We start from the raw sequence: 26702 nt of genomic DNA, 5'->3' as shown, positions 1-26702 counted from the left end.
CAAACTTCATTGGAGATGTCATCGAGGGGAAGTGTTAGATTTGTGACCGTCTTCGTGAAGAGTTCTTGTCTCTTAGAGAGTGACGCTGCCATTTTTCAATGTTTGGTGCTTGAAGCGATGTCTTCCTATCCTCCTTCGATGAGTCCTGAGTTCTTCAGGCGTCCGATGCACCATATAATTGAACACGAGTTCTTAAATTCTTATTCTTCTAAAGTTCTTGGAACCACTGGAACTCACATATTTACACTGAGAAGAGGGAATAGCGTCGCTCTGTACTGTGATAACTAGGCGGGACGAGCTTCCTAGAACGCCATGTTGTGGCTTACAAAGGAATACCAACCAGTTAAAAAGATATAGGATTAGACTAAGAACGAAGCACAAAATGATGCAATATGACATAGTAGATTAAAATAAATTGATAATACCATAATAATAATGAAAAATAAAGATTCGCCCCTACATAGTTTCTAATCGGCGAGCTATCTGTGGCGTTTATATTATATTATATATTTTTATTTTACTTAGTGTTATATGTTGATGCTTATCAATGCATTACTTACAAGTACTAACTATAGTGTTTTATTTTATTTATTTTACTTGTCCAAGTTTTTCTTAAATTCCATCTATTATATTCAGTTTTTGATTGCTTTTGATTAGAAAAAATGAGACGGAGGGGTCGCTTTCGAGAGGTTCTTCTTCTGGGGAATCGGTGTCAGGAGTTTTTCTTTCCCGAAATACCCGCTTAACGCTAGTTTCAGATGGTCTATTAAAATCTCTGGAACACAAATTACGAACATTTTAAATTCCTAACTTAAAACAAATTGGCTTTCCATTTCCTATTTACATAGTAATTCTCTACATGCTTTGGAGGATACGGATCCTCTTTTGACGGGAAACGAACGTAGTAAATCCATAGAGGAACAGACCTGTCAATTTAGATAGTGGTCAGATCAGCTAAGGTGTACGGTGCTCTATAACCCATACTTGGCAGCACCTGACTATCGTTTGCTTCAATTAATACAGTATATGTTGGAGAGAAGAAAGGGATAGATAAGCGTAGGAAAATCCTCATGAAGAACAAAGGCAATCACCAAAGAAGGTAACACAGATAAAAAAAACGAAAAGAAAACAAGAAAGAACAGAAATAATAACGACAAAAAGAAAACAAAACAACAAAGACAAACAAAACTGACAATTCCTACAAAGGAACTTCTGCTGGAGAAAGTCGGAATGCAGTGGAGTCATCATGCAGAAAAAAGCTCGGGTCATCCTAGTTCTTAATGGATTGCTCATTTGGGCGCTTAACATCCAGACATATCACGGTCTCCTGTTAAGATTCGGCACTAACTTCAAGGTTACCATGATATTCGCACTGTTACCTCAACCAGACTGCTACCGCCATCGGGAAAAACAAAAAAAAATCTGGTCGAATCAATTCCTTGAAACAGAAATTGGTCGAATCAAATCCGTGAAAAAGCTTAAGAAGTAATGGAGCAATTGGTAAAAAGATCAAGTTGGTCCCACAACGATTCTGACCGAACAGTGGTAGTTACATTACCGTTTCCATCTGAATGACAGATTCTTTGTCGGTGTTGCGAAATTCTTGTTTGTTTGTTACTTTAATGCCAGTAAATCATTATCTCTTCTCTCTTTTTGAACCTGTTCGGACCTTTTTTCGTTTAGTTGTTTGTTAATTCGTAAGTTAATCTACTGAAAAAGGAGCAAGGGAGCAACTGGTAAAGGCTGGTCCTAACACGATTGTGGGAGCACAACAGTATTTTCCGGCACATATCCATCTAGAGGATAGGCGATAAGCGCTCATCAGTGTTGCTGGGATTGTAGTTGTTTGCGGCTTCTACAGGCGTAAATTTTGGCTTCTGTTCTTCTACCTCTTTCCTTTTTTCCCGGACCCATTCTTCCTTGTTCGCAAAGTTATTGAGTGATGCTCTGTCCACTACGTATACTCCTATTAGTTCTTAAGCGTTTAAGTTTCTAACGAGTGGTTACCTGATCTTTCGCCCGGATCGGATAGTAGTCGGTGTCTTCAAACACTTTTCAAATTTCAGCTTCGTTTCGCACTCATTCAGAGTATCGCCATCGCTGCTAGTTACTCCGAATTATCCGAGCTTCAACCTGACTGTCAACAAATTGTGTGATTCTCCTCATAGTGAGAAGTTGTTTACAATTCTTTGATCAACGTACTCATCTTTATTACAGATTTCAAACATAGGTGAAAGCTTAGAGGAATTCTGTCTGTATTGTCTGGATGGCTGTAATCCTCAACGTGTTGAACACGCGCTTAACCTGTCATGTCAGGTTGGCAGGCGCGAAGTGGCGTCCTTCGGGATTCCTCGCATTCTGCTCAGTTGTACCTCTTTCACTCACATAGTCACGTTATGTTTGTATGGCTCGCTTAATTTTTCCATTTCCACTGCTCTGTTTCTTTTCGTACTGTAACCTTCTGAACTGAGTATCCACTGCGCTCACTCGTCTGAACCCAATCGGCGATGTTTAACTTAGAGCCAAACGTATTCTCGGGGCGTTAGTTGTCAGGTAAAGTTGGCGTTTTGCATTTTTATGGTAAGAGTATCAAAAACTTCAGTTTCGCACGAGTTTTGCAAATACTGTATCTAGACCGAGTACGTTTTTGTTTGCATGGGCATGGATTCTGCCTTTTCGTTCCGCTTATTTTCAGTAAAATTAGTGATTGTGACTGTAGGCTACGCTTGTAAGTGGTGAACTTGTCTTGTTCTTACTTTTTTGGTTATTCCTTTTCTGACATTTTACGTGAACACGTGAACCCCCTAAGCCCATCTTTACCCGATGAGATCCCAACATCGTCAACTTTGTACTGTGCTGCTTTCAACCATCCGTTTTGCTTTGCTTATGAACTTCAGTTTAGTGATGAGCGAGAAGCTAAAGAAGTATATGGAGGAACTGGATGACCTTCCTCCATTCATTCAGAAGAATGCTAAGGAAATCCGTGAGCTTGATCAAGAAGTACGTTTGCTAGTGTGTTTTTGATTGGCGTTGCTGGAAATTTTTTTATTCTTCCAGACAGAGAAATTAATGCGCGTGATCCAAGAAAGTACCGTGTCGTATGTGACCAACATGAAGAATACCCCCATGGAGCAGCGAGTGAAATGGTACAAAGAAATGCAGGTTTGACTAGGTGTTCTTCAGCCAATTTCATAGGATTCTAACATCGGCAAAGAACGCTCATAATAATGCTCTTATCAGAGTTCTTTTCTCATGTTTATTATTTTCAGATCACAAGGCTGGATGGTTTTTAATGTGTTTAGTTTCGTTCATTCTAAAAAGTGCTAGTTTTTTCCATGGAATGAATCACTAAAAAGCCGCTATTTCCAACGCCAGTTCTTCGTCGCCCCGTATTTTCAGGCAATGTATGATGAGGTCGACAAGCTAAGTGAAAAGAAGGAGCAACTTGCTGACGACATGTATAATGCTGTCGATACGCGCATCAAAGAGATGGACAAAATGATGGTCGAGTTCCAAGAACTTCAGATCAGGAACTGCAACGAAGCTGAGGAGGCTGAAGAAGGTCTGCTTTTCCTATTTGACTTTTCTCGTCTTTTCCGATCAATATCTTGTACTTGTTTAGGCGAGTCAAGTTCGAATACTCTGAAGCGTAAAGGTTCAAGATCTGCCAGAAAGGGTGGTAAGAGAAAGAAGGGGGATGACAACAAAGTTACTTCTGCGAAAAGAGGTAATCGTCTTGCTTATTTACTTCGAGTAGTATCCTCTGTGAATTGCGAATTCCAGCATCATTTATAGGTAATTTCAAGCCGTCTGCAATACCTGCTGTGGATATGCCTGTTGATCCGAACGAACCCACGTATTGTAGCTGTCACCAGGTTTGCAAGTACTTATTTCGACATTCTAAATGTGGAACATACGATAACAACGTAGGTGTTTGCTAAAATAAAATGAAGAGAATTAATTAGTTTGTGCGAGTGGACTCTCTGCAAAGCAGTCGGTCCTTCTGTGCGCATCTTCGAAATGATCGACACTTTCTGCTGTTACGCTTGTGCTGAAGCAGCTGATGAAGCGACCTTAAAGGCAGCATACCACGAATCTGGAGTGGTACGGATTTCAGGTGGAGTATTATACGGGATCGTAGATTATGGAGAGGGGGCTGACTCTGTCCATTTCTTCCTAATTGCCGTAAAAACGGCCCAGGTGATACGGCTTCGAGCGATCCGGCGCGCTATTTTCTAGAAGGAATTCGATTGGAGCGTGCAAGGCTTGCCAGCCTTGTGCGCGCACCGCATCTTCCGGGCCGTTTTTTTACGGCAATTAGGGGGAAATGGACGGAATCACCCCCTCTCCATAATCTACTATGCCGTATACGAATACTCCACCTGAAACCCGTACCACCTCAGATTCGCGGGGTGAGCTTTCAAGCAGTAGGAACTCTTTCAAATGTTTCTTGATGTGTTTGCTCGCTACTGAGCTGAAGTCTTCATTGACACATTCTTTTAGTGGAAGGAATGAAATGCTTTTTTTTTGGAAGAACACAACACAACTACGCCAATTTAGTTGTCGACTTTCCGAATTAGTCGTTTACAGTCCATGTAAAACTTATTGTAACGGGTTGACGTGTCGTGTTCTCGGCGAAAGTCTGCACTGCACTCTCTTCAGTATACAGGAAACATTCCACAACTCTCCTCTTTTCGCTTTCTACAGTTTTTCACTGTCTCTTCGTATAATAGTGCTTGAACGGCACTATATAATCTTAATTATTTCACATTTGGTTCATAGTTTATTCAGGTCTTGATGGGCCTCTAAGATCTCAATTTGTAGTGCTTTAATTTCTGTCCTATTTTTTGCGTAGTAGTACACGATTTTGGGGTAAAATGTAGTGGGGATGGGGGACTCAGTGGTGCCTTTATTTTTCGAAGTGGATAATTAAAGGCACCACCCCACGAATCTGGGATGGTACGGGTTTCAGGCGGGTAATGAATATACGGAGTCGTAGGAAGGGAAGAGACGTGTGGAAAAGACGGACGACCCGGAATTGTTTCTTGCGACGGCTTCTGTTGCAATGCGCAACTATTGCACTCCGCCCCCGCCTGCGATTCGTCCGAATGGGTTTTCGACCAGTTGCAGGCGGGAGAGCGCAACGGTGGCGGGCTGCAATAGAGGACGTCGTAAGAAACAGCGTTCCAGGATCGTCTGTTTACAATGATACAGGCAGAGATGAACAGAATAACCCTCTCCCCACCTCTCCCCCCAATTTACGACCCCATATAGGAATTACCCGCCTGAAACCCGTACTACCGCAGATTTGTGGAGTGATGCCTTCATATCAATCGGGACGTTAAGCCCTAAGCATTAGTCTTAGGAGATCTGTAACATGTTAACTAAAGTCACTAAGAGAAAAAAGTAGGTTAGAGTAGGCGTCGAGAAATAAGGGCCCCACTGAGTGCCCCCCCCCCCCCCCCACATTTTCCCCCACGATTGGTGTTTCTCGTAGTAGTCCTTCCCACCAGATCAATAGTTTCTCTTGAAATGAGGATATCTCTTCAAAGACTTCAGCCGAACAGAATTGTATTTGTCTCGTTCTTTGTGGGACTGAGCTTTCTTCGAGTGCGGCCTTTAGGATTTTACTATGATCTCGGTTACAGTGAATACAGTCATGCACAATTACATAAAAATGGGACGAAAATTTAAGCCGTACAGACTAAGATTCTAGTGATGTCGTAGAAGGCTATGTAATTATGTTCATTCACTACTATACGAAAAAATAGTGAGAAACTATGAAAAGAGAAAGGAAAGAAGTTCTTGGAGTTTACCGTATAGTCTACGAGTTCCCTGCGCTCCTTCAGCGAGGTCGCATCGCGTCCACCGTTTTACGCCGACTGTATGTGTTGTTGTCAGAAAGTTTTGGTTTTAGGACTTAAGAAGACATTTTCAATGTTTAACACTTTTCACTGTTGACTTTTCTGTAAATACTGTTCAACATTTCTCTCTCGGTTTATACTTATAGCTGTCGGGATTCAACAGCAACAGTTGTTGTGCATCAAGTGCTGACGGAGGCAGTACTCCGAAGAGAGTAGTCCTGGCGTCTCGGCCATACCACCCGGCTGACGTAGCCCCCTCTCTCCCTTCCCCCATCTTTTGTCATATAATATTTTATAGTAAATATTAGTAGGAAGTTGAGAATTTCCGTAGAACATCAAGTGTAGGATGAGTTCCCCATATCTTGATTTGGCATACGCCAAAAATGAAGTCTTTGAGTGATACGCTAAACGTGAGGTTTATTCTTTTGAAATCAGTGTGAACGTCCGGCTGAAGCGGGAATTAAAGGCATCACGCCACGAATCTGAGGTGATACGGATTTCAGGTGGAGAGTTCCTATATGTGGTCGTAGATTACGGAGAGGGGGGTGATTCCGTCCATTTCTTCCTAATTGTCGTAAAAAAAACGGCTCGGAAGATGCGGCGCGTGCAGAAGGCTGGCGCGCTCCAATCGAACTCGTTGTAGGAAGTAGCGCGCAGGGACGCTCGAAGCCGTATCACCTGGGCCGTTTTTACGGCAATTAGGAAGAAGTGGACAGAATCAGCCCCCTCTCCATAATCTACGATCCCGTATACGAATACTCCACCTGAAATCCGTACCACCTCAGATTCGTGGGGTGATGCCTTTAAGGCTTCTTGTAATGCTGGCTTTTCTCGTGCTCACAAACCTATAGAAGTTGAAAGTAGTGGTGGTTTACGTAAACCTTCGCTATAGGATTAAATTTGTCTATCCTCTTTCAAAGCTTTTGCCGTTTTTTTTTCTATTATAAATTTAAGCATTTATTTAAGATTCCACAGTTCTCTTTCTAAAGGCATCAATACTACATTTGGAAGGTATTCAACTTGACTTTACAACTATGTTACTTCTATACCTTTGCAATTTGAAAAGATTTATCGAATTATGAGTTCTTCTCGTCTTTTTCCTAGTAGTTGGCACAGAATAATTTGCTCACATGAAATGACATGAGCATCATCATTCTGATAAATATCATTTTCTACGTCAGATCGCATAAATTTTTAGCTGCTTTTCTTTGGATACATGTTTTCAATTTCTCAGTGAAGGATGTTATCAACCTGATAAGGTAAACGAGGAAGAAAAAGAGAAAAAAGATCAGAAAAAAGAGGAGAAAAAAAAGACATTTGAGGTATTCATAAGATAAAACGCAACACGAGCAGTTGTCCCGACCATAAAAGGCTTAAAAAAAATTTGCTTCTTGACAAATTATGTTTGGAATTATGCGACAGCATCTGGTTTCTGCGCCACAAACCGATCCCGTTAAAGGCATCACCCCACGAATCTGAGGTGGTACGGATTTCAGGTGGAGTATTCGTATACGGGATAGTAGATTATGGAGAGGGGTGTGGTTCCGTCCATTTCTTCCTAATTGCCGTAGAAAAACGGCCCAGAAGATGCGGCGCACACGGCTGGCGCGCTCCAATCGAACTCATTGTGGAAAATAGTGCGCCGGAACGCTCGAATCCGTGTCTTCCAGGCCGTTTTCTACGGCAATTAAGAAGAAATGAACGAAATCATCCTTCTCTCAATAATCTACAATCCCGTAAACGAATACTCCACCGGAAGTCCGTGCCACTCCAGATTCGTGGAGTCCTCCTCAGTGTTTAAGTCCTCCTCAGTGTCGGCAGACCAATTCGACGCCGTGCGATCCGTCTCTCTGCTCTCTGGAATTTCGTTTCACCCACATACAGATACTCGTTTTCGTACGCATAAATACACTAACGTGACTGACTAAGTCCTTTATTATGTAGCATGATATTTAGGTTTCTTTCGGTCAAATGATTGCCTGCGACGGACCAGAATGCAAAATTGGGTGGTTCCACTTCCAGTGCGTCGGCTTAAAAACTTCTCCCGCTGGTACGTGAACTGAATGCTTGCTTAGAACTTTTAAATCTTCTTGTATTTGTCTTGTGACTTGCTTAGATCTTCTTACATGTAGACTGGCAATTACTTTACCATCCAACGCGTTTCTACTTTCGTTTTAGGGAAGTGGTATTGCAAGCAGTGTAAGGGAGGAGCAAGAAAGAAGAGAACTAAGTCGTAAATATTTTCTATGACTCTGCTTTTTCTCAGACGTCTCTCTTCACTCTCAGTGTGGTGGTTATCCGACTCAATGGCAAATTAGTACATCTTGATTTCTTTTTCTGCACTTTGTGTAATCTACAGTATATTTGGTGTTATTTTCAGCAACATATATGCTTATTCTCAGTTTTGCATGTATGCTAAAGTTGTTCTCTATATAAAGTATAGTTAGCGATTGTTCTATGTCTCGTCGTACTCGGGCCCGGTCGTGGTGGCTGACTGCGATCTTTTCCTCGTTTCGACGATATCTTTTGGAAATCAGCTACTTAAGGAGAAAAGAACGCCTCTAGTGCTTTCTATTAATTGAAAGCGGATAGCAGAGACCTGTACCCTTTTCCTGAAGCGTACATAAATACATGAACGAGATCTAGAGCCTCAGACGAGGATGGCTTACTCGTTTACGAGTGGGTTTGGAAAGTGAAGGTTGGAGGCGATGCGGGAGCAGTTGATGGAAACGAGTTCATAGGGCTGCGGACTAATGAAATTCCGCGTTCTTCAGTAGAAATAGACAGGCACTCGTGCCAATTTGAGGACCGAGGTTAATTCCTATGTTGGATTGGAAATATTGCTTCTAGAACGAGTATGTCAACGTCTCCTCTCTAGTCAGCTTGGGTCTTATCAATTCTTCCTGCCATCCACGTATTTTCAGCGATGGTAGAGATTGCGACGTGCCTGTGGACAAAATTTGTACAGACAGACAGACAGACAGACAGACACACACACACACACACACACACACACACACACACACACACACACACACACACACACACACACACACACACACACACACACACACACACACACACACACACACACACACACACACACACACTTGTGAGCGGCGTTCCAGGCTCTTAGCACTCTCACCGTGTATAGCGATGCGACAAATTTAGCATTTGCAACACCAGGATCAGGAGATCAACTTCTTTTTGTGTTCTTATTTTTCAGAAATTTTGGAAAAATCTCCTTTCCAGAGCGAGTATGCTCATCTTTTTGTTTGAATGAGCTTGGGTTTTAGTTTTTCGTAGTCTGTCCCTTTTTTATGTATAAAGATGCGTTTTGAAAATTTGTTACGGTTTTGTGGATATCCTGCACTTCTGCATTTGTTATTTTTCGATTTTCGCTCATTTTTTTTTGTTTGAGTAAGCTTGGGTATTGTGTCAAGGTCTTTCGCAACAAAATACTACTAGAAAAAAGTAAGAAAATAATAAATGAATAAATAAACATATAAAATAAGAACAAAAATGCTACCAGAAAATAGGAAATCTACTATTATCAATAAGATCGCTCTTTGTTAGGGCTGGCACTTTCCAATCTTAAGGTCATTGGATCAGATCTGCTGTTTTGCGGAAGTTTAGCAAAAAAGTTTTTTTTTAGATTGATCGTATGGATCTCTTGCTTTGAAGTATTTCACCATTTTCTTAATTTATCACTTTCTTTGTAGTGTTGTATTTTGGATTTTCCGTAGTTGTTCTTTTGCACATACTATAGCTTTTTTTTAAATTTACCTTTCAGAGGTGGCTGTATTTTGCGACTTAGTCCTTTTGAAGTTGATATCGTGCTTTGAAGTTGCTAAAAAATGATCTGTATTCGAAGAAAAAGGAAATACTAACGAAGATGGTTTCTGGCTTCCAAATAATGAAGCATTTTATTGAAAATGTTTGTGATATGTGTTACGATATTTTCCTTACTGACCTCTCTCTATCGTTAATAGCCAACGAAAGCAGGACATTTTTTAAAAATATCCTTTTTCTCCCTGAATCCATCTTAACATTTATGTTTCTAGCCATTCGCCTCTTTTCATAAAGCACTATCTGTTAATGATGTCATTTTGACTAAGACATGCCATTTTTATTATTTAATTTGATATTTCAGTTATTAAATCATCGGTATTATATTTCTTCTTTATATGACTTTTAAAATTCGTTCACTTTCCTTCACGAGAAAGGAAAGAGAAAGATTTAAGAGTGTCGGATATTTCACATATCTTTGTGAGAATAAGTATGATCAAAATAGAACTACTCACCTACGTCTTCCAATTGCACTGTTAGATGTTATTATTATATTATTATTTATTATGGTTTGATTAATTTCACAGCGAAAAATACTGCTCGATGATAACTCGTCGTATTACCCGACTATTCCTTGGATAAATATATCCAATACTGAGGGAGTTCTATAAATATGCTTGGTTTTGAAAGGCTCCACGCTCGCTGAGCAAGCGTTCTAATTTAATAACAAAAATCTTTTTATATCGCTTGTTTTTTAGTTTTGTGATTTTAACTATTCATGATGTATTTATGAGATTTATTAAGATAGAAACTGTAAATGGAACACACGACAAATTTACCCGCATCTAACAATTCAGAAGAAAAAATACAACAATGGCTGCTCTTCATAGAAGGATTATAATTTAAGTTTACAGTTTCACAGGAGAAAAGAAAAACACTCGTTGATGGAACAATAACATCAAAAAATTTGTGAATAAGTATGTACAAATGTTGAATTTCGAGAGAAAAAAATCGTATAGAATAAAAGATGTGACAGAAATGGATTGAACTGTATTGAACCAAACTAACTACCCTGCATAATGATATTTTAACATGTAGAAGAGCAATTAATTCTAATTCAAGAAAAAAATGATGTGAATTATGACGAATACTGACTTTGTGCTTCTGACTATACTGAATGGTTGACAATTATCGCTGACAGCCACACTATGAGAAAGGGTGACAATGAATATGACACAATAATGATGAATACTGTAGAATACTGTAAGTCGAAAAGTTTACACTTGATTTGCGTAATATGTGGAACTTTCCGAATACTGGCATGATGGATACGAGGTGGACGAGAACGAATGAGCATACGTGGAGTTCGGCATTGAATAATTACCGTAATATGAACATACTCCTAATTCAGTATTTTCATATGGTGGTGATTGATGTGAAACTTCGGATGTCCAATAGGATGGATGCGTCTAAAATAATGCTTTTAGAATTTGCTTTAGCTCGGGAAAAATAGCACACGATTCTTCCTCGAATTTGAGAATTTGATGAGAACAAGACAATTTTTCGTCCTCAAAAACTTACCATCGGAAGAGATCCCGGCGAAAAACCGTCATTCCCACTACTTGTACGATCACTTGACGGAGAATCCAATACCGATGCTGTCGGTCTGGATGAAGCTCCAAACGTTGCATGAGGAGACGGTGTCGAACCACATCCGTCAGAATGTGGCGGGGTCAGTGGCTGAGGCTTCCGCTTTACGGGGATCCGCTGGAATTTATTAAGAATTTTCTCGAAGATGTAAGTTTTACCATGAAGTATCGTAATAAGATGTACCTTAACCTGACGATTGTTGTTTTTGACTGTATTTTTTCCTATAGCCATATGCAAAGGGACGCAAGTTTTGTTATCATCTGAATCCAGTACTTCCAGAACATTACGAAATTCGTTTTCTTCTGCGACCTTGTAGGGAGTACGGTCCTAAAACAATAATAAAATCAAGAGAGGAATTTTAGAGGATAGAATTGAAATGAACTCCATGAAAAAATATTAACCAGCTACCTTCTGATCTGTGATTTCCAATGAAGCTCCAGCTTTGACTAAAGCTTGCACAGCTTCAACATGTCCATGAGAAGCAGCAAGGAACAATGGTGTTCGGTCCTGAATTCGCCGGTTATTTAGTACTATCGTTATTATTTATAAACAATTCGTCCAGAAATGTCCAACCTCTAGATCTTGGGCATCCTTATTGGCATCCTTGCTTATAAGAAATTCAATCATTTGCACATTGTTCACTTGAGCAGCGTAATGTAATGCGGTACGTCCGTTATACGATAGGGCACTCTGTAAATTACACTAAAGATTGAATCTTGCACATAATATACCAAACAGACCTTATCTCCAGGATATGACGGATCAGCACCCATTCGAATCAGGAGCGATGCCACTTGATGATCTACCGTATCATTAGCAGCACATCTCATCAACGGAGTTCGATCATTATTGTCGCAAACGTCAATCTACATGTTACCAGCTTTATTCACTATAACAATCCAGAAATCCAAGTATTGTTACCTCTTTAACTACAGAATTATGTTTCAGTAGTTCCTCAACCATACGAAGATTACAGTTTGCTGCGGCTTCATGGAGACATGTCGAATCGTTACGATTCATAATTGTAGGATCAGCTCCCATATCCAGCAATTTCTTTACTAAAGCCAAACGACCTCGCCTAACCGCAATAAATATTGCCGTCTCTTCATCTAAAAAGGTTTTTGTCAAGCGCAAAACTATAAATTTTCCTGATTCTTCACTTACCGTCATCCTGCAAATTCAAATCGCCTCCGGCAGCCCAAATCTTTGCCGCCTCCTCAACCAGTTGACTTTCCGTCTTTTCCGAATTATCGCACAACATCATTAGTGCGGTTCGACCGAAAGGACCACGTACATTTATCGTTGACTGATCAACTTCTATTGGTGTATTGGAAGATGCTTGTTCGTGCAGAAGTGTTGGAGGTGGATGTATCTTCTTTGTGGATTTTACTTCCACCCTGGGATATCTATAGTAGTTTACCAGTAAGTAACTGTATTCTTCGGAGTGATTTTTTTTCTCAAAAGAAAGAACTAACTTGTGTGAATTTAATGCAGATGTGAAGGGATCGGAGTCATAGAAATTCAAGTTTTCCAATCTTGGCCTTTTAGATCCAAATAAATGATCGGAATAGAATCCTGCCCGTAGCATTTGTTCACTTTGAGATAATGAAACAAGTTTGTCTGAAGATTTCAAGCGTTCCTTTACTAAAATCCTTTACGGGGAGTACTGTACTCACTTTGCGCTTCGGTGGGTGGAATCCAACAAGGAGCTTTGATTGTTCGACGTTTCCTAGTTCTTTTTTGGAGCACAAAAACCGTCGCAATAACGATTAAAATTGCGAAACAGCCAATAATAAATGCCCAATATCCGTCCGGATTCGAGACCGCGACTGTAGCGTCCGGATGTCGTGCAATGGCTTCGTAGATGGGCATGCCCATTTCGGACAAATCCTTCAAGAATGGATTTAAGCCTTGCCTCTAGGAATTCTTAGATTTTTTTGGAAAGTACCTTCTTCGCGTTAGCTGCTCCGAGATAGTTTGCGACAGTATCGACGTCACTGAAGCAATCACCGTGACAACCAGAAACGTCCACTTCAATCCAAACAAGGACACCAACATTCGAAACGGAACGTTTCAAACGAATTTCACCACCAAATTGAACAGATAAGCGCTGAAAAAGTTTTAATTATTTGATTGAATTGATTATTCCCTTATAAACAGACGAAAAAACAACTACCTGATCTTTTGGAAGAGCGATACGCTTTGGAGATGGCCGGCCGTTCCAATGAAAAACCAATGGTCCGTCCTCATCGCTCTTGATCCGAACAGACGCTCGAAGTTTTTGGCTTAACGTGAGAAGAAACATTCCAACATGTTTCACAAATTGTTGTGGAGTAGTAAGGACAACGATGGAAATATCTCCAGAAAGCTGAAACATTTCACATATTTTGAGAGCTAATTCAACACCACAACTTCAATTTGAGTTCGAAGTCAGCAACTTACGGTTGTTGGTTTCTTAGTGTCACAGTCTCCTCCATCGAAAGCACATCCAGGAAGATCGCATTGATTATCGCAAATTCCGTCCGCGTAATGGCTGCGACAGTAATCCGCAACTTGTGGTGGGCAACGGGGAGTGGTTGGTACGCAATCGAATCCATCAAACAAACACGCTTCATTGTTACAAACCTGAAAAATTTCTGGATGTTCGTCACCTCGAATGACAAATGTCTGATCGAGAACATACGGAATCGCATCGGCCATCCTTAAACACATGGGCACAATAGCTGGCCGCGTTGCATTTGGCAAACGGTTCACCTCTGGCAGAGCAATCACCATTGTCAAATCCACAAGCGTAAAAATTACACTCTGAATCGCATTTTCCGTCTCCAGCTTTGGAATCGCATCCGGAAAGAGCGCACAGACTACGCTCCAATCTGAATAAATTGTTTGTGGTTCATGTTCTTTGTGTCCTGAGATCCAAAAAAAAAAGAGTGTGGTTCCTCATTTCATCTTTTCTACACAATTATCTGCCATAGAAACAATAAAAAAACAACATCTTACTTGTCGGTTTCGTTAAATTTATCAAGATCCACGTGAATTTGACAATTTTGACCAGTATATCCACGTACGCATTCGCATATATAGTCATCAACAGCATCGATACATCTGCCACCATTAAGACAAAGTCTAAATGAGTTAAAACAGTATAACTGTGTGTCTGTATTACATCCACAGATCATCGCATAATCCTTGAGAAATCCTTGATTAACAAAACTTTGCCCCGTACGGATATCTGCCAATATCCAGTAAATAAACAACACACATCCTATGCCTATTCTCATCTCTTCGGTAAACATTATCAACAATGCTAAGTACTATTGAAGAACAATAGCATTTAGTGCCACTTCAGATCCGAATATCACACCCCAGCAGGGATGATGAGGCCATCAGTAGTCCATAATTATCCTACTCTGGAGTGCTCTAGATAAGATGACCTTTTCAACGTGGAAAAAATAAGGAATTCCCTCTTGCGGTGATCGCGTGCACTGATCACCCCCAACTGAGCTGACTTCACTTCGAACTTCCTTCAAATGTCACTTGGATAAATCGCAACGAAGTGACAAGGATGAGAATCGACATCGTGTTCACGCGATCATTCATTCTACGAGGAAGTCCCTTCATTGCTCTGAAGAGAGCGAGAGAGAGAGAGTCAAAAATCCAAAAGTTGATGCTGGATTCATGATAGAGAACGTTCCCACGACCTCTCTCTCTCCTTATCACTCAGGTCAACAGAGTCTTTTTTGTTAGGCGTACCGCGTTTACGATACTTAACTACACATACCGCGATCATTTTACAATCATTGTGAGAAACAGGTGGTCTGGCGCGATGAATACTGCTCAACGATTACGGTGAATCCGTACGAAACTTACCCAGGTCTACAATCATCATCGTTTACATGACAATCTCGACCACTAAATCCTCGTCTACAGAGACATTCGTAACGATTAATACCATCCACACATGTTGCACCATTCAGACAAGGATTTGAAGCGCAATCATCTGTAAAAGTAGAATTTTATCATGTGCATGTCATTTTCCTGACTATTTTCACAAATCCTACCTATATCCACACCACATGTTCTACCGGTGAATCCCGGCTGACAAACACAACGGAAGTTCGCGAGCTCATCGATACATGTTCCATTGTTTAAGCATGGATCTGCAGAAAAACATCAAATTGAGTGAGATATGACGCACTTTTGTTCTGTTTGTAGAATTATGAGGAAAAACCTCACTTTTAGCGCAATCATCTATGTTCTCCATGCAGTTCTTTCCTGTATATCCTTCTGGACAAATACAACTGTACGATCCATGAGTGTTATAACAAGTGCCTCCGTTCTTACATGGTTGATCTTTACATTCATTAATATCCTAGAATTCGTAAGATAGTAAAAGTCAAGGAGAGAGACATCAATAATTTGTACACACAAATTCGCAGAATTTCCCCTCAAATCCAGGTTTGCATTCACAAGTGTAATTCCTGAAATCTGCCGTCGGTCGACATGTGGCTCCATTGTCACAGCGACTCCGAGAGCATGGTTTCCTCTTAAATTAGAATAAGATACAAAAATTTGGAAGGATAATTTTTTCCAGGCAAAAAATCCTAACCTTAAACTGGCATTTCTCTCCGAAAAAGGCTGGGGTACAATGACAAATGCTGCCGCGTGCTGCATTGATGCATAGCCCATTGTTTAGGCAAGGATTCGTTGCGCAATGGTCGACGATCTTCTGGAGAAACAACGGAATTTCATTCTAGTTCCATGAATTGAGGGAAAAATCTACTACTAACCTCACAATTCTTTCCACTATACCCACTAGGACAACTACAGTGATAGTCATTAAGTTTGTCGGAACAAGTTCCACCGTGTTGACAGGGATTAGTTGAGCATTCGTCAACCTCTCTTTGGCAATCGAATCCAGTAAATCCGGCCGGACACTCACAACTTACCGCTCTGAAGAGGTGGTTAAGGGGTTTAATGGTGAGAAAATGAGGAAAAATTCGCTAAATTACTTCGTCATATTATTCTCCACACAAATCTGACCAAAAGGGCATTTCGTCATTTCACAAGGACTCAACTTCTTTTCACAATATTCACCAGTGAATCCCTGAAAAAAGCGGATAAGCGCTGCAAAAAAAAAGCGTGGGACCATCGCAGTACCGTTGGACATTCGCATCCATTATTTCTACATTGTCCACCATTCAAACATCCATTGGCTGAGCAGGAACATCGTTCACCTTCTGGACATTTTTCACCACAAGTTGGACCGGTAAATCCTTGAAATAAACAAAAATCTGTGAAGTATCTATTTTTCTTTTCTCTCACTTCTTCCTAAATTTCTAACTCTTTCACGAACCTTCAGCGCACGAACATTCGAAATGATTCAGTCGATCCACGCAGATCCCTTTATTCTGACATGGATTCGGATCGCACATTTCCATTAAAGTGTCACAGGATGCGCCAGTTACTCCTGGAAAGTACGGATAACTCGAATTGGGAAACTCACATACGTAAATTGTGGATACGTACCTGCAGGACATTCGCATGCATAACTTCCAGCAATATTAACGCATGTGGCACCATTATAACAAAGTGCTTCACCCCATTCCGAACATTCATCGATATCCTGGTCGCAGTGTATTCCCTGAAGCAAGGATTTCATGGTCTCAGTATACGATAAGCGAATTCGCTATAACCTACCGTATATCCGTGATCACACGCACATGTGAAGTTCCCAGTTGCCGGATCTCCAATACATCTTCCGTTAAGGCATGGCATAGAGACACATGGATCATTATGTTGGCAGAATGATCCTGAAGAGAGAAAAAAGTGAAGTAAAAAGACAATAACAACATGTCTCTGTGAATAAGATCGCCTACCAATTTTTCCTGGAGGACATTCACATCGATAGGATCCGGTTAAATCTATACATGTTGCTCCTGCTTCACATTTATTATACAAACAGTCATCCTTATTGATACTGCATAGTTCACCTAAAGGTTACTTTTTTATTTCGTCTTTTCTTTTAGAACTTATTCGGATAATTACCTTCAAAAGCAGCTGTACACAAGCATACGAATCCTCCTTCTGTATTCACGCATGTGCCACCATTTTCGCATGGATTCGATGTAGAACATTCGTCCACGTCTTTTTCGCAGTACAATCCTTGAGTGATAAATTTGTATTCAATAATATTCAAAAGAAATACATAATAATAAGTAGAGTAATGAATAGTAACAAACCTTGAAACATTGGTGGACAAACACATGTGTTGTTGTTCTTCTCCGCTGAACAAAATCCACCATTTCGACACGAATTTGGGCCAGTTGTGGTGCATTCAAATCCACTACGATACACTTGACAATCACTACCGATGAATCCAGCATCACATTCACATCGATACGAACCCATCTGGAACACATAACCACATCAACAACCATCTTATCCGGTAATGTTTCACTAAGCTCCTATGTGTATGTACGTACATATGTGTAGGGCGGCGATTTGATTGTGATTTTTCGCTTTTGCTACTTTCTCAGATTCCAAGGAAAAAAATCACGATCACGGCGGTGCGCAGCCAGTCGTAACGAATTACGTGCGTTTGTCCTCTCTACTTTGCTCCTCATCCGACAACCGTGTCCGATGCGTGAGTGTGTATGTGTGATGTTAGTGAAAGACAAAGCGCCGGAGCGTACGGACGTAGAACACTGAGAGTCGAAGACGTTCTTGTTAGCCTCGTCTGTTAGGGCGAAAAAAAAACACCACCATCGAAAAACACACACACACACCCATACACATGGGAACGATCCACGATAACGCGTATTTGAGCTGTCTTGAACTTACAGTGTTCACACATTTCCCGAATGCACATGGTGAAAATTCGCATTCATTTGTGTCCAGTTCACAGTGCGTCCCGTGATAACCTCTAGGACAATCACAAACGAATTCTGTTCCGTTTCGCTTGCACGTGCCTCCATGATTACAGTACTCGGGAGGACATGGATCTCTTTCGTTACATCTTGTTCCTGAATCATGAAATTATAGGTCTGAGTTCATGTTTTTTCTAATAGTGAGAAGGAATGTTTATTATATACTTCGTAGAAGGAAAGAAGACGATTTCCGAAATCTACATCTACATTTTACAGATACAGCATTCAATATTTAGAATATTTCTATTCGAACCCTTATCTACTACGTACACAAAAATTGGCACGACTTTTCCGTGCATTATTAAACTTTTTTGCTTTGGATACGCATATGTGAGTTTTTTTTTTTTACAAGTAAGATTCTGATGTTGACGGTACTTTTAGAGCCGATATAGTCTTGTTCTCTTTGTCACCTGTTAGAAAAAAATGTGTATTTGTTTTGAAATATGACTCACAAATAAATCTTATAGGAGTTTTCTGAGGTAAAAAATTTGAATCAACAACTAAACATACAACAACGCAAAAAATAGCGCGTATGTGCTGTGTAAAATGCCATAAAATTTAAAGATTCTGTCTGAATAGTTCACGATAATAGAACTCCATCAGAAGAGAAAGTATTTCAATTTTACTGCTACACTACTCTTATACTTTACTTCCTAAAAACACCAAAACATAGTAGTTCAGAGAAGACGTTTTTTTTTGCTGATGAAATTTTTTGCTACTCGTTTCGAAAAGTACAACAATTGCTTTCTTGGGAAAAGAATTTTGGGGAATTTTCTATCCCCCATTTATCGAAATATCTTCATTCTTTTTACGTTAATAGGAAGAAAATTCCAGTGCGCAATCGTAAATGTTCGTTTCATGAAGCGGCAATGATAAAATGTACGTACGAGCACGTACCGTGTATGTCTCACTTTCAACCGCGCAGTGCTATTTCGGAGTTTTTGACAAATTGTTGGTCCGCAAGGCCACTTTTGACAGGAGATTGGCAAGAAAAGTGTGGGAATAGGTTAAGACGTTGAAGATGTACATATACATCTCTATTTGTGCGCAAAGTTACACTAATTACGATCAATTATTGAACTCCCCAAATGCATAGAATGGAACCATAATGTGTTATCCACGAGTATCGCCGAAATGCTATCCGCGAATCCGTTTAAAACCACCAATGACGCTATCAAATCGCGCCTGCTGTTATAAATGAGGATCGTTAATGAGTTGTGATGAAGATTTGTTACCTGAATCACCGTATCGAATAGCACATAATTGAGAGAGAATAACGAAATGTAGCTGAATTCAGCTTAAAGGTGTGTTATCAAAGAACTTTTTTTCTAGAAAAATAAAAGATCTTTTCGGGTTTGTGCTCTTTGTTCCAAAAATTGTTTTCCTTAATTGAGCCGGACACGAGGTTGTTACAGAAAGATCTTTTCTCCAAAATAATTTTTTGGAACTTCGTATGCTTTTGCAAAACAGATGTGGGAGTTCCACTATATTTCTATGTCCTATTATAGACGTTTTGTTACAAAAATCCATAAATACAAAATGTTAAGCAAAATTAAAGGCAAAACATGCACCATCATTGGATTTTTTCTTTCAAAATTTCCACCTCTGAGGCTCTTATGAAGTTTCTGATTAGGTAAGTGTAACGATACAAGTTAGCAATTTAAGTAAGTAAGAAGATACAAAATGTTGTTAAAAAAGCTTCGAGATTAGTCTTAATTGATTAAAAACTCCTCTTCGCTTATCTCGGTCAACCATAGCAGCCATATATGGAGTGAACTCATACCAGATGGAGGAAGTAATTGTTGTTAACTGTAGTTTTCCCTACAGGAGGACATATTATCGGGAATACTTCAAAAAATGACGCCGACATGAACAGAATCTTTGATTATACCATCCCACATTAACACATAATGATTGCTATCGGGTACACTAACTTTAATAAGACATACGATAGATGAAGTGCAAGATAAAATGGGAACTACAACATCAAACCTAACCGCTTTACTACTTTACCACGTCTGTAGTACATTAGAAGCGGAAAAAATATGAAAATGAGGACCACTCTGAAGTAATAAAGGAGAGGAATAGATCATATTCAGAAAAAAAACACTCGTTTTATGCTAAGAAAAAAAGGAATCACTAACGCATCGACGATTTTTAAGATCAGAAAAGCATGAATAAGAAATCCCAGAGTTCTAGGAACAAATGAACAAACAACTTCATGCTTTTGTAGAACTGGAACTCTTTTCCATATAGCTCCTTCCAGTATGATATCAGGTTTTAATACACCTTTTATCTGTTTTCATCCAGGGATTCTAGGAAGACAAACACCTATGGACTAAGTGTCGCAGTGAATGTGACGCATGGAAGGAAATTCACTGTCATGAGATGATCACATTTGCGTTCCGAGTTTTAACGTCTTTTGAAACTATAACTATTTATTTGATCCCCAAAATTTTCGTTAAAAAAACCAATTCGATATAAAATGAAGAAAAAGTCATAACGTCATCTTCACCGACAGTGGCAGCTTTCATTGTACGTGTTTAGGATCGTCGTTTCCGAGAACCGAAACGGGGATGAGGCAATAACAGTAAATCAGTCGGCTCGTAAAAAAGGAGAATAACCCACAGTGGTATGCGGCCCGCAATCGCCGTTCCCATAGAAAAAAGTGCGCACACCCCACATGCAACCGCAAGTAAGACGTAATTTTTCGGCCGTTCGCCTTGTTGCTTACGAGGAGTGTCGCCAGCAGGAACACGCGCTGAGTTGCGGTTGCTTTCTCGGGCCCACCGGATCGAAAACGATCTAATCGTTGTGCTCTAATTTGAAATAGAACGACGAACAAACGCGTCATTCATATGTAAATGCAGATGGCGCAAGTTCAAACGTGGCCGACAATCCTTTTACTGACAGCCGAAGCACCACCGGTTAGGTGGGAGGAAGAGGGAGGGAATCCGGTGAGATACCACGTCAGTGATGGAGGGCGAACAGACGACGACCATGATCGGCCATCCGCTTCGTATTTGAGTTTCGCAAACCTTGCGCGGATTGTTATCATCATCGGCATGAGATAGGCAAACATAACACATGCTTTCCATCTTCGTGTTCGTCTTCGAGAACAGCTCTGATACAGTGGAAAAACCTGGCCGCTCCATCTAGTGCTCACTTTTCTTGGGAAGAGATTAAGGATTGGCACCGTAACTGAGAGTGAGAACGAAAATCCGCATCACATAAGTAAATTTGCTCTCAAAATCGCTCATACGAGAATTATGTCAACGAAGAAAATGGACAAACACGTCTATGTAAAAATTGAATCAGAGAATTCCCTCAGTCAGAAGTTCACCTCAGTTGAAGAAAAAAAACATCGACTCACCTGAGGTAGAATAGGAGTAATTTCAACTAGTTAACTGGGAATTGTTATCATTGTATCAAACATTTTTCGATGGGAGTTCGAGCGAAACCTACCGATCCATCCATCATCGCAAATACAACGAAACTCGGTCAAACTGCTAGTAAGTACGCATTTCCCGTGACTTCCACACAGTGACGACGTTGGCCTACAGACACTATCCAGCACCTGCTCGCAATACTCTCCAGAAAAGCCTGTAACGAAATATGTAGTACGCAGATCTTCATCATGGAATTCGGTAGCAGCTGCTTTCTCAGACCGCAGCGACATATGTTTTCCCATGTCATTCATATTATAATCGAGTTGTTCACAAACAACCTGATCACAGTAGAATAACATTAATAAAAGCTTTAAAAAAACGAAATCCGAGTGAAAAATCGTGGAACTTTGCCTGACTGCATAGCCGGATAGTTTACAAGGTCATTCATAAGAAAGTGTCGGCAAATTGAGGAGCAGCCACCTTGCGGTAACTTGGATTCCGAACGAGACGTCGGCACGTTTTTTGAAGTTCGTTTCGTGCAGACGGACACAATGCCAAATGAAGAACTTGCAAAACAACCGCGGAAAGCACGTAGGGGAAAAAGAATTGCGCCTTCTCCATCGTTTAAATGATTTATATCGAACAGAGTTACTGTCCGCACTGTCCTCTTCGTTCTTCGATGTGTAGAGGTTCATTCCAGGTCAAAGAGTGGTCAGTAGGAGGCTAACCGCACTCCACCACATGAATGCGCCATTCATTAGCCATTCGTTCACCCTTTCGCGCATACGACAGTGTATAAATCAACTCACCACGGGAGACCAACGCTCCACGTTGAAATCACTACTTGAATGCTTAAGATCAGTACAGTGAAGAGGCATTTCACGATCAGAAGTCGGAAAAAGTGTTTGGTTGAATGAATTTTCGAAATGAAATGGCAACGAATCGCTTGCACTTAAAGAACCACGGCAAAAACTCGCAACCCCTAAAGAGTTTGTGGCGAAAAAAAACAGCCTGCCTGTTTAGCCGGTCGCCCTTTTTGCCGACGTTGACGAAGCGCGATCGGGACGACCCCAACTACAATCCCTTACGGCTAGTAAACAAAGCCGGCAACAAAAAGTGATAGATGAGTAAGGCTTATGTGGATTGTCGCACTTACTCCTCCGTACGCACTCGTTTGTTGGCCTGCGTCCAAAAATTCCCGTCTTCTGATCGCATGACTCATATTGGTAGAGTACAACGTATAGACATTTTCCAGTTCAAAATAGCTCTACGCGACCTCTACCGAATCCATAAGATCCAGACAATCCACAACACGCAACAGTCACTATCTTTATTGTCACGTTGGTGTGACAAGTTCGTTGATTTACGGCAGATAACGGTACAAGAGGATTAGGCTACGCACGCATGGATGACCATAAATCCTTATCCACAATGTTCTATTCATAACAGATTCATCTAAAAAATATTATTACTTACCAAGTTGACATCGACAGCTGTATGTGCCGTTCTTGTTCACCAGACAAACACCATCGTTTTGACAATCTTTTTCGCATATTGGTTTTTCACAAATATCTCCTTTATAAGATGGTGGACACCTGAAAAAAAATGATTTTTAATACTATGCAAAAATAATTTTTCCCCTTCCCTTGTATTTTGCTCCCTTCGCGCAATTTGCAAGGTGCGGGGTGATTTCCTTAGTGAGAACAGTTGCCATCGTACTATAATTTTTGAAAAAAGCAGTGAAAAAATGTTGCGATTAAATTGTAATTGCAATTTATACGGTCAAGATAATTTGAAAAACAATCTTTAGCTCTAAAAACTGCTTCCTACAACCCATTCCCGTTTTTATCAAATTATAATAATTTTATTTTAGTATGAAATTTCATATTTAATTTTGTAAGTCCACTTTCTGTAAATACCACAAACGCCATACTCTCTGAGGGAATTCAAAAGTATAAAGATGAGATATGCATATTTTTGCGGTTCCTGAAAATGTCCTATACTTAAAAATCCCTCCTAGATTTTAAATTGAAATGTTGATATGTTTAGGGACGAAAAAGTCCAATTTTTTATTGTATTTTCAAGATGATTTTGAAAGATAATACTCTTGTAACAGTTATTATACCTATTCAGAATTTTGTATCTACGGGAATGCAGCAGAAACATAGTCATCACAACAAAAATTTGTTAATGTTTTTATTGTTGATGATGATGTTGTTGCGGGCGATGTATTTATTGTTTGTAATGGTATGATGAATATACTAAGCACACCTAAGCGCACTTATTCACTGTCTGATACAATTTCCTGGTGTCGGCGGTTTTCCGGCACTGCACAAGCGACAAAGGGACGTGATTTGAATAGGACAGATGGCCACGCAACAGCGTGAGAACCTCAAGTTTTCGGTCGGCTGGTCGGTTCAGGACACGGTATCCCCCTTCCCTCCCTTAGGGTTCAAGTTTCGAAAAACTAGGATTTCAGTAGGTGATTGTAGCATCTAAGAGCTAACAGCTGTCAGCTCGTAACAAGTATCACGATGCGAAATTGCGTAACATTACAGAAAGTTGTGAATAACAACGGATACTTTCGTTACGGAATCGATAGCTGGTTGCGCAAGTTGTACACGGCGATCAAGGAAGAATTTGCATAATTCCAACACAAATACACGCGACACGACTCAAAACAAGCATCTTCACCGCTGAATGAATAAATGAGGTCCTTCTATGCGAATCGATCGATGTTCTCTATGGATCATAGAGTGCAAGAAATAGTCTCAAGAGTGATCCGAAAAGGAGTTGCAATACGGTATCGAAAGCGAAGATATACAGTACGCAAAGAAAAAAAAACAGTTGTAAACTTCCGAACAAACTATCAGTACTACAAATGACGCAACGAATGATGACCCTCAAAATACGGTATCTTATCATAGACACACAGACACACACACAGTATGCTGGACGCAACTAAGCGAGAGGAAAGTTGTCACGCCTATTCAAGGTTACAACATGGATCAGATAAAAGACCACCGTTAATTGCGTGAGAAACACGTCCTTAGAAATACTGGAATAACGGAAGCTACTATATGAGAAAAATCCATACCTGCACCAATGAGTCGAATTCACTCCCGAATAGCATGATCCACCGTTCTGACATGAAAACTGATGACATGGTCCTAAAACGACAACGGAACAATATTTCTTAGAGAAATAATTATACTGTAAGGTTGATATTATTAATTTAAGGGAGGAGAAAGTGAGAAAATGGGGGAAAAATATGTGAAACAAACCTGGTATGAATTTAGTATTCACTGTGATCGCAAAAACTAATAGAATACCAGCGTAGTCAGTAAGGCAGCACATTATCGACGAGAATATGGTACTTTAGCGATGATCGATGGTTAGCTAGTGGATACTCATCGAATATAAGCAGATAACCTGAAATATTTAGTAAATGATCCGACAAATTTTGGATAAATGTCAAATGGAACAAAAAAGAAAAGGAGAATGAAAATGGATGTACATAAAATTCCGGAATTCCTTCTTAACACAATTCTTCCTTAAAGTAAAGAATTCCAACAAAAAAAAGATCTAAAAGAGTAAAAATGTCTTCAGCAAGCAATGTTTTCGTCAATGGTCACAAAAAGGATTGACGAGTGGGCGGACGGGTGCAGCACACTGTAGTCGTATGAGTGGGCGTGGCTCAACTGAATGTGGACAACCATACGCATGAACTGCACGCAGCTGAGGTGTGACAGCCTTGGATTTGACGATTGAGTGGAAAGAAATCCGTGAGTTGAAGGAAGAAAAAAAAAATGGGAAGAAATGGTGAAGAAACAGGCGGAGCATGATATATAATGTTGGCATGAAACCCTAAACATTACATAAGCAACACAAAAATGAGTATAAATGCTAAATTGTTGGTATAGAAGGATTTCTGGAAGAGTCTGAAAGGAATCTGGAAATCTAAAATTCTCACTTTTTTCATAAACTTAGTTCAAGCATCTTGTGCTAGTATTATTGTTGCAAATTTTTCAAATATTTGCATGATATCATCTTAGAATTGCATTGCAAAAACAATCAGAATAAAAAAAAGTTAAAAGGCATCCGAAAGGAAAAGTAGATAAAAATTACGGAGTAGAAAACTTTTTAAGTATAGTATGTAAAGATATGCTTGACAGTAGCTAAAAAAATATGCAAAAATATCTCTCAAGTTAGTATCTGTGAATGAATGACGGTTTTTTTTTTTTCAGTTATTATTATTGTATGGTATAGAACAGAAGGAAAAACACATTCGAATACATCAGTTACGTTTTCGGAACACCTCATGAACAAGACAGACAAAACAATTCATTCTATAAAGCATAGCATGAATGACTCGTTGAATGACAAATCAAATATTTTTGTTTAAGGTTACACATAAAATGTGTCAAGAAGTCGGATGCATACCATGTTATATAAAGAATCCAAGAAGAATAAGCTGACAGCAACGAAAAAAGTCTTTTCCTTCCTCCTTGTTCAAAGAAAAAAGACTGAAAAGAAAAGACGAACAATTTGTCATTTAAATAAGTAAAACGAGAAAAAAGAACAAATGATCTGATCATTTCCGAGTATACGATTCATTTTTTCGACGTTGTTTCGTTGCTTTCTTTTCATGTATTGTTGTTTTTGTAAGAAGTAAAACATGTGAGCTCATTACCTTTCTCTGGATTCCTCCTTTTTCGTTCAGCTATCCCTTTCACTTAGTTTAACATTGTCTGTGGCTGGACTTTCGGAAGAAAACTAACATTCACATCGTTCTTGTTTTTTATTTTCTCTTTTATGCTGTTCTTTAAAACTATGTACACAAAAGGAAAAGAAAAAATAATGGGAGGAAAAAAAGAAGTAAGATCGATTAACACTATAAGCATATTATTTTTGAAGTGGATCCGTCCTATCAACTATAGTCAGGAAAGTTTCTACGGTGAAATAATTCGTCTAAAATGAACATAAAAAGAGTAAGGAATTTTTTCCTCGCTGCCATAACTTTACAACCTCAAGGAAAATTCTTCTCTCAACTTTACAATGAAGTTTCAGTGATCTACCTT

At 39.8% G+C, this 26702-nt stretch overlaps 2 protein-coding genes across 3 annotated transcripts; one reads left to right on the top strand and one right to left on the bottom strand.

Annotated features, from left to right (window-relative positions):
* Positions 1–2904: 2904 nt before the first annotated feature.
* Positions 2905–8101, top strand: RB195_021782 (uncharacterized protein; the record flags this gene model as incomplete). Its single annotated transcript, XM_013452745.2, has 7 exons — positions 2905–3000; positions 3058–3162; positions 3400–3562; positions 3623–3727; positions 3796–3875; positions 7821–7914; positions 8043–8101. 7 exons carry the CDS (start codon positions 2905–2907, stop codon positions 8099–8101), a joined length of 702 nt encoding a protein of 233 aa, XP_013308199.2.
* A 2829-nt stretch (positions 8102–10930) lies between these two features.
* Positions 10931–24978, bottom strand: RB195_021781 (uncharacterized protein; the record flags this gene model as incomplete). 2 transcript variants are annotated; one of them, XM_064208675.1, is made up of 34 exons in its annotated part: positions 10931–11122; positions 11235–11420; positions 11487–11630; positions 11712–11810; positions 11877–11993; positions 12044–12169; positions 12225–12412; positions 12468–12709; positions 12779–12923; positions 12980–13193; positions 13252–13413; positions 13480–13671; positions 13746–13928; positions 13987–14176; positions 14304–14429; positions 15174–15303; positions 15365–15463; positions 15540–15675; positions 15733–15849; positions 15913–16032; positions 16094–16256; positions 16316–16410; positions 16464–16579; positions 16660–16773; positions 16833–16947; positions 17004–17116; positions 17183–17296; positions 17352–17468; positions 17546–17714; positions 18147–18328; positions 21698–21835; positions 23098–23216; positions 24719–24791; positions 24906–24978. In XM_064208675.1, 34 exons carry the CDS (start codon positions 24976–24978, stop codon positions 10931–10933), a joined length of 4809 nt encoding a protein of 1602 aa, XP_064064556.1. The 2 variants fall into 2 exon arrangements, with proteins under 2 accessions (XP_064064556.1, XP_064064557.1); XM_064208676.1 differs by having other exon boundaries at positions 12468–12700.
* Between the last annotated feature and the right edge of the window lie 1724 nt (positions 24979–26702).

Source organism: Necator americanus, chromosome X (assembly GCF_031761385.1).
Source record: "Necator americanus strain Aroian chromosome X, whole genome shotgun sequence".
In the NCBI taxonomy this organism is placed as follows: Eukaryota; Metazoa; Nematoda; class Chromadorea; order Rhabditida; family Ancylostomatidae; genus Necator; species Necator americanus.
This window is presented reverse-complemented; position numbering and strand designations above follow the sequence as displayed.